At 35.2% G+C, this 17,666-nt stretch overlaps 1 protein-coding gene across 1 annotated transcript; it reads right to left on the bottom strand.

Moving 5' to 3' along the window:
* Positions 1-792: 792 nt before the first annotated feature.
* LOC129290573 (uncharacterized) lies at positions 793-17,163 on the bottom strand. Its single transcript, XM_054927372.1, has 15 exons — positions 16,888-17,163; positions 16,183-16,310; positions 15,802-15,934; positions 9,744-9,900; positions 9,587-9,665; positions 9,246-9,286; positions 9,022-9,138; positions 8,041-8,121; positions 3,679-3,738; positions 3,540-3,591; positions 3,047-3,121; positions 2,914-2,961; positions 1,972-2,007; positions 1,811-1,885; positions 793-1,100 (listed from the first exon to the last, which is right to left on the bottom strand). Exons 1-15 carry the CDS (start codon positions 17,045-17,047, stop codon positions 1,041-1,043), a joined length of 1,302 nt encoding a protein of 433 aa, XP_054783347.1. The 5' UTR covers positions 17,048-17,163; the 3' UTR covers positions 793-1,040.
* Between the last annotated feature and the right edge of the window lie 503 nt (positions 17,164-17,666).

Consider the following 17,666-nt stretch of genomic DNA (forward strand, 5'->3'; position numbering starts at 1 on the left):
AAATATGGCATGGAAGAGCCTGTTGCCAAAATGTAAATTTCGTAGGGATTAGTTGCAATTTCCAAGCAATGTTTTGGTGTGCACTCAAACTACTTTTGTGGTCATAAAAGATGCTAAAACTAATTTTGGCCACCAATTTAAATGACACCCGCCTACTCTGGGGTTCATTAGTATAGATACTGATCGTTCGGTTATGCCATATGGTAAAGCAGCATGTGGGGTGTTACTACAGAAGATCAAAGAATCTAGGTTTCAGGATTGTGCTGTAAATTAAAGGATGTCCTTCCAATTATAGCAGAAGTTCTTAGAATCAAACTTGGCTTAGAATTTTGCTGGTATCATAGGTTTACTAATATTGAAATCTTCGGTGACTGTTGTTGGTGTTCAAAATTTGATTTCTCGAGATCAAGTTTCTAATCATTCTTTTCAACATATTGCAAATGAGACTAAACTTCTATGCTGGACTTGAAATGTAAATTTGAATTTATTGTTTACAGAGGCCAATTGTATCGCACAATCTTTAACTAATAAATCCTGTCATTCCTTTAATAATGGTTTTACATCTTTAATCAAAAAACCGCCAATAAATGAAAATAGTTGATGAAAGATTTAGTTTTTTCCTTTAATTTGTATCTTGATGTTGTACTCGTTTTGAGTCAATTATATATTCTCAGTTTCATTTAAAAAAAAAAAACTTCAATATCCTCAATGCCATTGTGACATAGTGACAGATTGATCGTCCTTGCTTGTGACAAATCATGGGTTCAACCCTGCCTGCTAACACTTGTAAGGGGAAAAAGAACCTTTTTATACCCATAAATTTTCCTAAAAGGGTAACATTTTCACTGCTTTCCAGCTAACTACAAATGATGAATGCAATTCCCAGTTTGGTTCTCCTATCCCCCCCCCCAAACAAATGAATTATGTCACTGTATCAACCTTGAGGTGAAGAAAACTAGAGGTTACTATCAACCTCAAGAACAGGGTCGAGTTTAAAAGGAAATAGAAAATGTAAAGTTTCTACATAATTCATTCCCGCTTCAGTCAGACTGCACTGGCTCTGTAACTGGAGGTATACAATCCACCTTGTACCGTAACACCTATAATCCACGTAACGTAATATAATACATGTCAGAAAACCCTAGGGTTCTCATTTATCCATAGATTTATGGGGAAAAATGGCCTATTGAAGCACCACAAAACAATCACAAAAGAATGAAAAAGGATTCCAATCTTTTGTAGTTACAAAGCAACAGTATAAAGAGAAGTGAGCTCCACATTTAATAGTACATTTTTGTGCTTCCCCCATTCAATATTACAGAACGTGTTTTTTAAAGTATTCTGTTAAAAAATGTAAGGCATTTGAAGTCTTTCAAAATACAATTAATAAATTTTTTCTAAAAATACCCTCAACTAGGAGGTGTAATTAATAAAGTTTTTTGGGTTGAAACAACCTATTAAAAAAGAGTAAACATGGAAAGAGTATATAATTTTTAAGACAATCAACCAACTCAATACGAGATATAATTTGGTGAAAAATGCATTATAATATTGGACGGAGAGAGGATCACTCTTTTTATATAACTGCCTAACTGTGAAGAATTTAACTCAAGATGAAAAAAGAATTAAAAAGAAAATTAGGCAAGAGGACAAAGGCTCAAATAAAACAGGGATTCTATGTAGGAGGTTGCAGTGTCTTATCAAAGTTTTGATGCCCTTTCCCCCATAGAATTTCATTAATATGTAACAGTATGATTCCAAGGGGAATAGTAAGATGGTTTCCATTCAACTGAATTAATTAACCATTTACCTTCTTGAAAAAAGTGGAGTAGGTGTTGTCCCAAGTAAGTTTATAGCTTCCAGCCATGAATGTGCAGAAGTTACCCTAAAATTTGTCATGAAAACAAAGATGAGAAACTCTTTAAGCACTTGATCTAATAACAAAATCTGCAACAAACTTGCCAAACTCACTTGGTCAGATTCATAACGCCGGTAAGGCAACATCAGCTGCATCATATCCAATCAACCAGCATGAAGATCAGGAAAAAAAAAAACACACACACACACACATAGAGAATAAAATGCAAAATAGTAATTTATGCAGGGCATATAACCTAAAAAGGATTGATGAGAAAAGCTAACTGAGAATAACAGAGCAAATGCTTCTCCTTGGCATTCAAGATTCAACAACATGAAATTTCCATTTCCATTAGAACTTAATAATAGAAGGGAAACTTACGAACTTGAATGCCATTTGCATATGCTTGATGTTTTTTAATATATCCTACAATTGTGTAGAAGGGTTAACACCCATTATTTTTCTGATGTCTACCCTGTAGGAATTTTCTGTAGTTTTCTAACCAACCTATGACTGTATAAAAAATTATTTTGTTTATAAACCATTATGGAAATCCAAAAATCCCCTTGAAGTTAAAGTCTTGTTTAGGCAATGGCCGTAAGCATTTGGTTGAAGGAAAATTCTCCCAAATATGGGTGCTTCCAGGCCATTCTACTGTATTTCGTTTGAAGGAAATATTCTCCTATTTTTAATGTTAATAATGGTTGATTGCCTTGTATCTTTTTGTTGCTTCTCATTGAAGTTTGGTTCACGACTTTATCAGATTTAGAGCTATATTCTTTCATTTATCAGTTTTAGAAGGTTGCATATTGTAACAGCTTGGAGTGACGACTTGGAAACTGTATTGCACTAACAAGTAGCGAACTTTTGGTTCTCAATATATATTTAACTATACACCTTGCTTCAGGAGAATATCTTACTTCCTGCTATTCATGCACCGCTTCATCTCTTCAACAAAAATTCTTCTTTAATCCACCAAAAAATAAAAAAGGCTTGGGGAGAAACCAAATCAAAATAAGACAGAGATATTAATGTGTAACGGCATTGCAACTTACAGTTTTTTCACCAGAAGGGCTAATAAACTCCAAACTAAACCCAATATCCTGCAAATAAGTAACACAAAGTTCAATATTGGAAAGCCAGGGAAATACACATTGACTGCTTCAGTAAAAGGTTTAGCAGCATTACCATATTAATCTTGCCTTGTACTAATGAAAAATCCCAAGCAATGTATGAATTTATTGAGTCCACTGCGAGTAAAACCTAACAAAAAAACATCACCGTAGAAATTTATAACATAAAAGACAGCAAGATGTGAACTTCTGATTGAGTGCATCAAAATAATTGGCAAGCTCTGTTGAGTTACTGTTCATTGGAGTTTCAAATTGTTTTCCTCATGCCTAAGGGCCACTTGTCCTCCCGTGATGTATCGGTTTCTCTTCCCATTAACAAATTTGTTTATTAGATAAAAAAATGTCACATCTTCTCAATGGTCTAAAGATCATTTCAGAACAATATACTCTTGTTTACCGCTTATCATACCATGCCAACATAATTTAAGCTTCAAAATGTCAAGAGCATTACACAGATACCAAAAAAGCAAAACAAAAGAAAATAAAAATAGGTTAACCTCAATCAAAAAGAAATTCATTCATACTTTTTGCAAGAACTATACACATACCTCGTAACTTTTTCCAGCAGGAACACTTATCTCTTTGTAGTCATCATTTTCCCTAAAATTTGACAAACTGACTTAAAAAATGCTAAATCAAAACTTTTATTCCAAAAACGACAACAACAGAAGCATATTCGAAAAGTACCCTTCTAACGCCCCAGCAACTTCTGCAGAAATGAAGAAAGGCGAGTTTGCAAAGACCTCACTGACCAAAATAACTTGTTAGTTGATAGAAAAATGAACCAAAAAATTAATGAGTAAAGGTAGGATAAAACATGTTCATAGAGGCTAATTAATTGGGAAAAATTCAAGCTAAAAGCTTTATTTGTTAGCTGCAAGCAAAGGCATATGTTGCAGAGCTGTCCAAAAAACTAATACTTCTATCGCTTTAAATTCCAGAGTCAAAAACCAATATTTGGGTGGTTGAATTTGGAGCTACAAATTACATGACTAGTATTATTTTCTTCAAAATTTTATTCCATGAAAAAGGAATTTAGCAATGACAATTGACAGAAGACTTGATTCTGAAAAATGTCCCTCTAGTACCTAATTGAACTGTAACTTAATCAATCATTCAACTAACTTGGGACCTTAATTATGTCACCCACTTCTCTTCTACTCCCATCAAATTTTAGGACTTGGAGTTAGGGAGATGATTCATATTGACGAGGGGTAGGCTGCACTCTATCTTGTAACAAAAGCAGGAAAAGTCATTAAAATGGCTCTACCTATTTATACATTTTTATAGTGAGCCAAAGTTGTAGCATTAAAGACGCTCAACCTTAAATTCATAAAACTAACACCAACAACAACAACAACAAGCCTTATCCCACTAAAATTCATAAAACTGACGTATGATATATTTATCTCCAAGGGATGCTTATTTCAACTGAGATTTGGCAATTATCCAAACATACAAAAACCTCTTATCATGCACACAATCACTTTTTCTCTCAACCTTTTACCTCAATTTCATGGTGCAATTTGGAAACTAACAAATATTAAAAAAAATCATGGGAAGGAAAAAATCTAAGGTGCCTCACATTTTCCAAAAAAAATTTCTCTCTTGTACAAACTAAAAATCAAATTACCCTTAAAATTCTGAGATCAGACAATGGAAAAGAATATTTCAATTCTGTCCAAGGTCAATTTCTAAAGGAAGAATAGATTATTCTCTATGGGGTCCACTTCAGAGAGACAACGTACTCATTTAGTTAATTGGGATTGAGTGTGTGGCGAGAAGAAGTGCGGAGGTCCGGGCTTATGGCATTCAAGGTTACAGAATCAAGCTTATCTCATGAAGGTGGGATGGAGATTGGTCACAAGTTGTAATGCTCTATGGGCTCAGGTGGTACGAGGTAAATACTGATGTGGGAGGATTTGTTGCCCACGATAAACATAAAGAGGCCTGGACCTAGATTGTGGAGTGGAGTTAAAGCAACTTGGGAACAAGTGAACCAAGGGTTGGAGCTGGTTAACAACTCGGATCAACATAAGGTGAGGTAGAATATGAAAAGCATGGGGTATAAAGGCATTTGATTTTGATTCCATCTAGTCAAATATTTGGAAACTAAAAATCCCTCAAAGGTGCAAGAATTATACGTGGCTGGTGCAGCATGGGCAATTGATGACAAATGAAGCATTATTAAAGAGAGGGTTGCATGCTTCAGGTGAGAGTGATCTGTGTGAAGGAAGCAGAGAAGATGTTTCACATGTTATTCGTGATTGTGCTGTGGCAAGAGAAGTCTGGAAGAATGTGGTTCCTCCTTTGGAGCAAGGAACGTTCTTCCAGATTGATATACAGGTTTGGCTCACCATTAATCTATATGATAAGAGAGATGAGGGTCATAGCAGATGGTGTGATTTTTTTGGAGTGATGTGCCGGCCATTTTGGAAAAGGAGGAATGAGAGGGTTCATCAGAATTCAAATGAGGGAATGGCTTCGTGTGTGGCAGAAGCCAAGGTGTGCTAAACAGAAATTGCACTCTGCTATTATTTGTCATGTTGATGCTTGTAATCAGGAGGGTGCACAGGAGGTCGGTGGGGCATTGATTTGGGTTGATGGGACATATATTCTCCTGTGACTTCTGCAGCTGGCTCTGATGGTATCTTGAGGACGGCAAGAGGGAACATTATGGAAGGCGAGAGGGGACATTATGGAAGCTTCTGCATTACAGCTGTTAGAAGGGGATAGTCTCACTGCTGAACTGTGGGGCTGTTTGATGGGGCTCTTACTGGAGGAGGACTTCATGTGATTCCTGGAAGCATGGTTTCGACGTTACTTTTGGAAGCAGGCATCACTTAGTTTTGTCTTGTTATTGTTTTTAGTTTTGTTTTTTCCATCCTATCCAAAAAGAGAATAGATTATTCACTACAGCACCTACGGGGACTGATGGGCCCATAACTCTTGGGCCAAGGGAAAATATTTATAAGAAGGGAACGAAGACAAAACATAATGCAAGCGAACCCAAAAGGCTGCATTATCTAATGATGAGGTGGCCAAAGAGAAACCATCACATAGGGCAATAGGTGTAGGAGAGAGATAGACGTAACAGGTTAGAGTGCAGTTGTAAAATGCTGCCCAATGAACAAGTCACGACGAAGTAAATGATGCAAACCATGATCTTGGGCAAGGACAACAAAATTAGACATCCCAAATGCTCGCACTGACTTTTGTGAGGATATTGATAATGTGAAAACAGGTATTTCCTTGAACTACAAAACATAAAAACCAGTTAAGGGAATGTGCCCAATCTTGAAAGTAGCAGAAAGCAAAGGATACATGAATTATCCATGCTTAAACTTAGTTTATGCGGAAATATGGAGCACGACATACAATAACTTGAAGAAAGGAGCCAGGTCCAAGAATAATGAAAGTCATAGACAAGCCATTGAGGTCCTCAAGGACCAATTCAACTCAAAAGCTAAATGACGTTTTATTATAAAGAGTTAATGAGCAAAATGAACCCTGAAGTATTACGCAAAAATCACCTTGAACCTTGAACTCTTAAAATGTGTAAAATGGACACTAAACTTTTAAATTCACAACAAATTAAACCCTACTGTTATCTTTTTGTTAACACCGTTATTGTTCACCATAGACCCCAATTAAATGCTAACGTGGCAGTCCTTTATTGATATGTCATTTGTTAATTAGCGCCACAAACCCTAAACTATTATGAAAGTAGCATCCTGGACTCTAACCTTTGAAATTTTGAGCAAATTACTCCCCATCGTTTTTGTATAAAACGTTAACTATTATGTAGACCAAATTAGCCTCAACGTGATCCACTGCTGTGAATGTGTTAGTGTCAATGGCGATGGATTCATAATTTTGTGAAATGACTTTTTTGGCCCCTTTTTTGCAATGTTTTCCAAATGATTAGTATATTATGCTTCCATATATTTTATAACTCTAATTTAGTCTTATTTTGAATAATATTTATTTATTTAACGGTAAAAACTCAGGATCCCATTTGAAAAGAAATTTATGTATCATAGGATTTTACAAACGATGGATGCAAAAGCTGACGATTTCATTAACAAATTTAAAACCCAAATTAACGAGTTAATTAAAATCCTCTAATATTTAAACTTTTTTTTCCAATGGGATTCCAAGATTTTACCATTAAATAAATAAACATTATTAAGACTAAATCAGAATTATAAAGTATACGGAAGCATGAGATACCAATCATTTAGAAAACATTGCAAAAAAAAAAGGCAAAAAACGCCATTTCACAAAGTTATAAGTTGTTTGCCACAGCCAACGATGTATTCATCATGGCAAACCACAACAAGGCTAATTTGGTTTATATAATAATCAACGTTCTATACAAAAACAGTGGGAATAATTTGCTTGAAATTTCAAAGTTCAAGATCCAGGATGTTGCTCGTGTAATAATTTAGGGTCTGTGGCGCTAATTAACAAATGATACATCAGCAAGGGACTGCCACGTCAACATTTGACTGGGGTCCACGATGAACAATAATGGTGAATAGTAATGACGTTAACAAAAAGTTAACGGTAGGGTTTAATTTGTTATAAATTTAAAAGTTTAGGGTTCATTTTGCACATTTTAAGAATTAAAGATTCATGGCATTTTCCAAGCAATACTTCAGGGTCCATTTTGCTCATTAACCCTATAATAAAGGAACTAATACTTTGTCAAGGAGAAATTCAACACAAGCCCTAAAGTTTTCTACTTTCACCTCACAAATCACAAGCTTCCTATTGGCAGTCATACATTCACACCAACAAAAAGGCCCCTGAATTATCTTACCATAACAACACTCAACATATCACTCTGCACACTTAAACCAGCTACAATATGGAAACTTATTATCCCAAGATACCGATCAATGCATAATAAGCTGCAAATAATTTTCATAAATTCTACCTGCACAAAATGTAGGTACCAATTGTAATAATCATTATGGCTATTAATAATTGATTACAATCGACTACCATAGCATGAATAATATGAATGCCAGAGCATAACAGTACCTGAGAAATCTGATGAACCTTTCAAATTCTACTGTGTAGACATCAACAGCTTGTTCCAGGACAGTAAGTTGTTCCTTTTTTCTATCAGGTTACCAAGAGAGATTGAAGAACTTAAGAGAGTTATTATAGTCCTCCAAATTATATCTACATTAAAGCCAAAAGCAAATATACAGATAAAAGAACAAGACAAAACTCCTAGCAGCCATTGTAAAAGGTTAAACTCCAAATATAGGTGCATCAATAACTTCTTAGACAAGTTTTACTCATAATAAATAAACAGGAGTGAGAATACTTTAAAAAGCTTACATAGATAGGCTTATACAATATAATATTTTAAATAAGCTAGCCTAAAGAACAAGCAATACACGCAATGTCACATTAAATTGGATGAAAAGTTTATCAAGCAATACACGCAATGTCACATTAAATTGGATGAAAAGTTTATCTCCAACTAAAAATTTTTTCTTTCTATCAATGATGAATTAAGTGTGTTTCCAATCACTTGCTATTGAATACAAAGCTAATAATGAGAGGAGGACCACAACAACAACAACTTTATCCCACTAAGTGGAGTTAGCTACATGGACCGCATTATGCCACTATGCTCTATCAACAACAACCACTTTGCATAAACTGTTCACTAAAAGGTCTCAAAAACTTCCTTAAGAATATCACAAAGCTTAATAATGAGAGAAAGAATATCAAATATCACCAAAGAATACTTTCAACTGGGTTGCTTCCTAATTAGCACAACAGGCCGCTATTTTAATTAGACCAACTGTACTCTATTCCAAGACACTTTCTTTTTCCAGAATATTTAATTTATCCTTAACCCCGTTAAAAAGCAGTCTAGAAGACTTTCAAGCTTCACAAAAATAACACTTGCTTAATGAAATCAACCACATACTACCTTTTTTTTTTTTGGGTAACAGAAATCAATAATAAGAATTCACAAACTACCAAAGATGCATGTTATCTCACAATTTACTAGTCTCAAACCGCTCCCATGATAATGAAAGGAAGAGTCGAATAGCAAGAATCATCATCGTAAGGCTGTATAATGGCGGTCCATAACGATGTCGTTGCTCTTCCATGGGTCTACCGGTTTAAAAAAAAAAAAATCTTGCATTATTGCTTTTCTCATATATTATCATATTCAGATATCAAATCAAAGAAATCAAATAATGAAAACAGTAACTTTATACCCATCATCATCATTTATCCGCTGAATAAAATCCAGCAACACCTGCAACTCGTACAGAAAATAAAAAATAAAGTTAAGAAAAAAAGATAAATTACAACATGAATTAGTGAGGGGAAAAAGTAATTGATGACAAAAACCCAACAAGCTACAAAAGTAGTCCAAATGCGTCCAAATTTTACAGAACTACAACCAAGATCATGAAATCTCAATTTCTCATTCATGCCGCAGCCTAAAAGCAGGTTATCAATTGCATAAAATATTTGATGGATTAAGCCAACCACCTTATTTGAAAACATTTAAATAATTCTATTGATAAACCAAAAAAAACTGCCAAAGCCATACTTGTGGAACTCCAACCAGATACTTCACGAGTGTTTTATAGACACCTGTGGCAGAACCAAGCTGAGCTAATTGCCTTCTCCTGCAAAGCATAAATAGTTAAATATATTATTATGTAACAGCTACACACAACAGGGAAGACAAAAGAAATGAGCCTCACCTGTCCATTTGTTGTCTCCACAGCAAAGCATATCGATCACGTATGCTTCCTCCAGCATTTACCAGAGTGTCAACCTCTGCTTGCCTATTCCTTTCAGACCGTTCACGTTGCTGTCTTAGGAGAGTTCCTCGAAAATCTTGAGGCAAATAAGTCATAACTGCAAATGAATTTTAGTTTCTTAAACTCAGACTTAAGAAATTAACAGAGGAATTATCAAATATGCACAGCCAGGCAGTTTACTATGTAGCTTGAAAAAAATCACTAGCATCAAGTTCCTTCATTTAAGGACTGTTTGAAAATCCAATACAGTGCAGAAAATGAAACCTCAAAGAAATTCAGCATACAGGATGCCTTTGCATTCTTTAAGCAGCAACCTTCTTCCTTACTTAAAATTTTAAATGACAATAGTTTCCTCTAGCATATTATCATTCATTCTATGGGATCCCAAAAGCTCTATTCAATTCTCTAGTATGGGCAAAGCAATCACAAAAACCAATGTAAGGCAATTTTATGCACCAGAAAAAGAGAACTCAAGTGGGACTACAAATTAGATGCATGAAATTCTTGCAGGAAACATTTTCTGAATAATATTACATAGACTGAGAACATGGAGTGGTAATGTAGAAATACCAACAGAGAAACAGTTGTTTAGGAATATCACCCAAGGATCATCTGAGGGTTGATTTGATGTCTCTGAATTCTGATTGTTTGCATCTTTGAGTAACCAATTTTGGGTATTGTAAGGGGTAAATAAAAGAATCAACACATGTAACCCAAAGAAAAAAAAAAACAAGATGGAGAAAAGAAAAGAAAAAAATCGACGGAAACTCATTAAACAGCATTAGTTTCTCCATTATAGAATCTTGCAAATGTTAGTTGATGTTGGAATTGTAGAAATCCCGTTGATTTGGTAAATAGTAGCAAATAGGATTGATTTGATTTTATCATAATCCCTTATTATTCTCCTCTGACCATTGGAATCAGATTTTATTATTGTTTCCATTTTTGTAGGCTAGAAATCAGGGATTAGATTGAGTTGGCACTCTATATATATTGTAAATAGTAGTAACAAGGATGATGATTGACAGTGCTAAAGAATTTGATAGTCCTTACCACCTTGATGCATCTTCTAGAAAGTATGGTAGTGTCTACAATAAAGTCTCCTTTCCTAGGGATAGTGATCTTTTGTTATGGCAGCAGCGTGTTGGTCATCCAAACTTTCAGTCTTTGAGTCAAATGTTTCCTTCTTTTAGTTCTAATAAAAATGTTTCCAAGTTTTGTTACGATGTCTGTGAACGTGCAAAGCACCAAAGAACCACTTTTTTCGTAAAATACATCAACCCTCTCAACCGTTCACAACTATTCACAGTGACCTTTAGGTACATAGCCGAATTTCGAACAGAACGCATCAAAAATGGTTTATAAAGTTTATTGATGATCATACCTGCATTTGCTAGACCTTTCTCCTCAAAGATAAAGCCGATGTTGTCTCAATATTTGTGAATTTCTACAAAATGATTCAAACCCAATTTCAAACCTCTAATAAAATTCTACATATAAATAATGGCACTGAGTTCTTCAACAACTCTCCAGGCAACTTTCTTCAACAACATGGGATTGTTCATAAAAGCGCCTAAGCTTATAGCCCCCAACAAAACGGCATAGCTGAAAGGAAAAACAGACACATTTTAGATGTTGCTAAAGCCCTTCTTCTTACCCATAATGCGCTTAAATTTTAGTAAGGTGATGCCATCCTAACCAATACTCATCTCATCAATCGAATGCCTAACCATATCCTTTCTTTCAAAACCCCACTTAAAGTTCTCCATGCCACCTATCTTATTCCTCACGTTGAAAATAACCTCCCATTGTGAGTTTTTGGGTACATTGTCTTTGTTCACATTCATCACAGTAGCAAACTTGATCCTCATGCAATCAAATGTATTTTCCTTGGGTATTCTGCTTCACAAAAAGAGTTCAAATGTTATGATCTTGTTACAAAGAAATTCTTTGTTAGTTGTGATGTCACCTTCCATCGAGAAGAATCCTTCTATCCCAAGTCTCCAACTCAAGGGAGTACTGTGAGTGAATTAGAGCCTATGGAAGAAACCCTAGTATCCTCTTCACCACACCTACCTAAATTAGAAAAACCCTATGAGTATGAACCTCCTCTTGAATTCTCTGAGTCAAATGAGCTTGGATTAGATAGTGTACCTAACACTGAAGGGAATCCTAATAAGGGGGAGAGAACAAACACTGACAAATTCTATAACCAATTATATGTTAGAGGAAAACATTGAGGAACCAGACCTAAGTTCTCAAAGCTGACCATGAATCTAAACCTATGACAGTTCCTGAATCTCTAGAAGATATTAGTGACTACGATCAGCCAAGTGAGACAGTAGAAGATTTGGATCTTCCCGTTACACTACAAAAAAAGCCCAGATGGTACACCAAACACCCAATAAACAAGTTTGTCTCCTATAAGGCTCTCTCACATTGATATTTGGCCTTCCCAACTAATCTGGATAATAGTCAGATACCAACATGCATTGAAGAAGCCCTGAAGTCTCTAGAACGGAAAAAGGCTGTTATGGAGGAAATGAATGATCTCAAGCTAAATGACATGGGAAGAGGTCAAGATGCTGCAAGGAGAGAAAGAAGTAGGCTGTAAATGGGCGCTCACCGTGAAGTACAAAGCAAACAATAATGCCAAAAAATTCAAGGCCCGTCTTCTAGCAAAAGTTGGGTTCTCCCATATCTATGGAACAGATTATACAAAGACATCTACAGTAGTCGTTAAGCTCAACATAGTAAAAATTCTAATGTCCCTTGTTGCAAGTCTTGAATAGCCATTGTATCAGTTAGATGTCAAGAAGGCCTTCTTAAATGAAGACTTCAAGGAGGAGGTGTATATGACATCACCACCTGGATTCCTACTCCAAGAAGAAACTAGTTTGTAAATTGAGAAAATCCTTATATGGATTAAAACGTCACCTCGTGCCTACTTTGAAAGGTTTACACAAGTTCTAAAAAAGGAAAGGTTCACTCAAGGCTAGAGTGATCGTACATTATTTTTCAAAAAGGGGGCAAAAAGAACCATTTTGAGAGTATATGTGGATGACATTGTTCTCACAAGGGTTGACCATGAAGAAATGGAGAAGATTAAATTAGCATTGGCCAAAGCTTTCCAAGTGAAGGACCTGAGAGAAATGAAATGCTCATTAAGGATGGAAGTAGTGCAATCCAAGAAAGGGATTTATATATCCCAAAGAAAATATATCATCACAGGAATGTTAGGGTGCAAGTCCGGTACCACTCCATTGAAGTAACATCTAAAAGCGAGGAGGAGGAGGAAGAGAAAGATGACAAAGACGAAGATGAAGAAGAAGGAAATGAAGGCAAAGATGTTGACAAAGGAAGATACCAAAGACTATTTGGGAAACTCATTTATCTCTCCCATACTAGACTAGACATTGCATTTGCAACAAGTGCAGCTAGCCAGCACTCTCATGCTCCTAAGGAAAAACATATAAAAGTAGTTTACAAGATCATACAATATTTGAAGGGCACATCTGAGAAAGGAATATTGTACTAGAGAACAGACAAGAAAAATATAGAAATATCCACAGATGCAAATTGGGCTGATGCCCATGATGATAGAAGATCAACATCAGGATATTGCACACGGATGGAAAAACCTAGTGATTTGGAGAAGTAAGAAGCAAAATGTGGTTGCACAAAGTAAGCTAAAGCAAAATTTCAAGTTGTAGCTCAAGGTATATGTGAAGGGCCTTATTAAAGAAATAATTCGCACAATCCAATCCAGCATGACAAAATCAAGCATGTTGAGGTTGACAAACACCTTATCAAAGAAAAAAATTGAAGGGCCTCTCGTATCACTCATACATGTGCCCTTATGGAATCAAATCACGAATATCTTTACTAAGAGTCTATACAAAGAAACATTTGAGAAGTTTGTTAGTAGTTGGAAATGGTAGACATATACTACCCGACTTGAAGGGGATTTGTGGAAATCCTGTTGATTTTGTAAATAATAGTAAATAGGATTGACTTCATTTTATTATAATCCCCTATTATTCTCCTTAACTGTTGGAATTAGAGTTAATCATTGTTTCCATTTTTGTAGGCTAGAAATCAAGGATTAGATTGACCTGGCACTCTATATATATATATATATATATTGTAAACTCTTGTTCATTGTGAAATATAACAATCATTTGACTCTCACTCACAAGAATCATCTCATAAGATCTTGGGTGGATGGCCTTTTTGTTGGCTTGGGCTTTCAAGTTCAGGAGTATATAATAGCATGTCATGCATGCATATCTTTGGAATTCTATCATTGTGGAATTTTACAATTAGAGTCAGCTTATTTATTTCCCATTTTTTATTTCCTTTTTATGTGATTGTATGTAGAACTTAATTGGGTCCCTTGTTATGCAATCATTTCTCTATTTCTATTGTGTTACTGTTGTCATGTATTTGCCATCTAATCTAGCCATTTAGTGCATGTAGGCAGCAGTTTTTTTTCCCCCACTTTTTAGAACCTAGGATTTTGTGAGATTGGCTTTTCTTGACCTAATATTAGGTAGCTACTTTTTTGGCAAGTGAATCCACTGCTCCAGTCTAGTTAAAATTCAAGTTATGCTTTGTCAATGATCATAAGTATACAATTAATAATGTGGGATATTAAATGTCGATACCTTCAATAATTTTTTTTTTTTTTAACTGGGGCTAATAAGTGATATCAAGCTTTATATATACAAATTTACAAATAACCAATCAATAAGGAAGTTAATAATAATATGTATATATACAAGAAACCTCTCAATTGGACTTCAATACAAGTGCAAATTATTGGATTGAGCTTGTGCAAATTATCTGCACCAGGTAAGTTAACTACAGGAATGAGCTTGTGAATAACGGAACAAAATGACAAAAGCCCTGAAAACAACCTGATAAATGAATAAGAGTTGTCCAATCTCACCAAACGCAGAACCAAAGAGAAGCCTAGAATACAATTATATCCCATAAAAAATGTAAAGTATAAGACATGCCCTTAGAAATGTGACCATTGCAGACAAACCACAACCTACAAACTGCCTGTTGTCACAAATTACTATGAGCATCATGCTGACTTGGACAAGCAGCCAGACAATGACCCTGGATAAGGTGTCTGAAAATGGCTGGAACACACTAAAAAGTAATCCCAAGCTAGTTTGAGGGGCATCAGAAATGTGCTTGGATAATTGCAAACTGCTGAGCGAAAGGAATGAAAAGGCAAAGCCTGAACCACCAAATGATCCACAATGAAAAGTAGAGTTGTGAAAAGTATTGCTAAAATCTCAGAAACCTCAATTATTAGAATGCCCACGAACTAGAATCCCCCTTGCTACATTTAGAATCCATTTCTCTCAATCCAGATAGAAGAATCAGGACACTTGGCTCCTTTTCTTTTAATTCATGTGAGTCTTTCTTTCAATTTCTATCCCATCCTATTACAGAAAGATCAGTTCTAGATAAACCCATTTGGAGTTCTTTTACAGAAAGATCAGTTCTAGATAAACCCATTTGGAGTTCTTTTTTCTTAACCTGATAAAACTATCTGGTTAGTTTGTATCCTCAAATATTGGAAGGCTGTCTATTGATAGGGTGTAAAGAGCTCGGAAGGAAAAAGGAAGCTACAATACTGTGCCATTGTGCATTACTTGCAGTCATAAGGTGCATGTAGTTTGGGACAAAAGATTAGATTTTTAAGGATGATTCGTTAGAGCTAATGTGGGGGAAAGGTTAATGTGGTGTTCTGCTCATGGTTTTTTAAAGGGTTACAATCTCTTATTGGCAAAGAAATTATTCTGCATTTTCGCACTTTTGATTTAATTCTTTTATATATCTGCATAGAAATGACGAAAGCAAAAGCTAATACACAATCAAACATGAATTAACTTGTTCAAATCCAATAATTGAGACATGAGCGATTATAAGTTTGTTATCTATTGAAAGCAACTAGCTCAAGACAAAGGCAAGGAGGTACCTGTGTTAAAAACATGTTCTGCATTTTTAGCTTGGAAAGACTCCAATATTTTCAAAGTATTATGAACTTTGTCTTTAACCCGGTCAAGCACTACGGTACATTCTACATCATCAGGTGTTGACTGCCGCTTAAGCTGAATTCACAGCATGAAAGCTATCTAAGAATGGATACCATTTTCCCAGTTATGGACGAACTTGAAAAAAAGAAAAAGAAAAAAGAAAAAAGAGCCTTATACCAAGCAGAATGTCAAAATTATGGTTGTTCTGTTGAAGGAAAACTCAAAAATGCATTCACTTCGTTTTCATGAGTTAAAATATCAGCCTTCATAAAAAATATAAATACGAGTTGAACGGGAGGGAAAAAATGTAGATGGAAGATTACCCCTTCTGGCCAATTGGACCTTTCTAATAAAAAGATTGTCTCTTCCATATACTCTCGATTCTTCCACATATTCTCGTCAATTTTATGCGGAGGCTGATGATCAGCTTCATCGATTAAAATGCTTTCCCCTGGAATGGCACAAAAAAAATATACATATATGAGAACAAAGGTGTCGATCCGATGCATGTTTACCCTAATATACATGTAAGATTGTACATTTTAGGAATCTTGGACGGACATACAGATGTTATATATAAGAATGCCGGCGTGATTTAAAAGATATTCAAGATTCGTATATGGTGCCCATGCTTGGTTAGACATAGGAATCTTAGATATTCAAGAGCAAATCTATTATCTGGGATACATTTAGATATCCAATATTTATGGGTATCGTGCATTTCAATGTATAGCCAAGAATGTGGAGATCTTAGATTCTCACACCCTATGTAAGCACCCAAACTTAATCTATTCCCATTTCAAGCTCTAGAAATCAAAACAAGCACTTTTTTTGAAGACAGTAAGATGCCAAGGGCAACAGTTAATCCCACTGTTCAGGGAAGAAAATTTACAACGCCGTGACACAGGCACAAACTCATGCGCCATAGGAAAATCTACAGGCAGCTAGTTCAGCAGCTTCGAAGGCGAGAGCGGGGAGGGTAGCAATTACAAGGGGAAAAAAAAAAGATTGCGTAAGAGAGATGAAACCTTGAGTAGGAGGACAATCAATGAGCAAATTATTGGCCATAGAACGAATTTCTGAAGAAAGACGAGATACATCATCAGAGAGAGGCTCAAAAGGGTATTTGTCGTAGTAAGACGCGAGGAAACTCCTAGTTATAGGCACAAGACCCTCCGTAGAAGCCATCCGATAGTGTGATCGAGTTCAAGATCAACCTCCTTGGGACTTGGTCTCTCTCTTTCTCCTTCTCGTCCTCCTGGGGTCTGAAAACTTCACAACAGAGTTTTAGTGCTTTGCTTTTATTCCTTTGGTATATTCTTTCATACGAAGTGGCGTATAACGGTGGCAGCTTAGACGAGTCACAGAAGTACGACACCCACCGACTGCTCCGTTACGTAAACAAATTTCAATCCTTCACTTTGCTTTTAGATTTTTTTAAGAATAAATTCCCGCCGATTAACACGACAATCTTGTCATAGTAATTTTTGCAGAACCACTCTTACCGTGTAAAAGTTTCCTGGCACCAAAAAAAAAAAATTTATGTCCAGAAAAATATAAATTAAATTTTTAAAAATTTAAAGATATGGTTAGTTCATAATAATATATAAAAAATTTATTTTTAAAAATTTAAAAAATATTTATTATTGATATACAATAATATGTCATTAATAAATATAATAAATTAATTATAATATAAAATATAATAAATATTGAGCAGTTTAATTTTATAATATGAACTATGTGGCATGAACTAATTATTACCTAAGCAATTTTCCATGATATTTATTCAAAAAAATTAATTGCT

This window comes from Prosopis cineraria, unplaced genomic scaffold (genome assembly GCF_029017545.1).
Source record: "Prosopis cineraria cultivar Desert tree isolate PC_DT_omini unplaced genomic scaffold, ASM2901754v1 PC13, whole genome shotgun sequence".
In the NCBI taxonomy this organism is placed as follows: Eukaryota; Viridiplantae; Streptophyta; class Magnoliopsida; order Fabales; family Fabaceae; genus Prosopis; species Prosopis cineraria.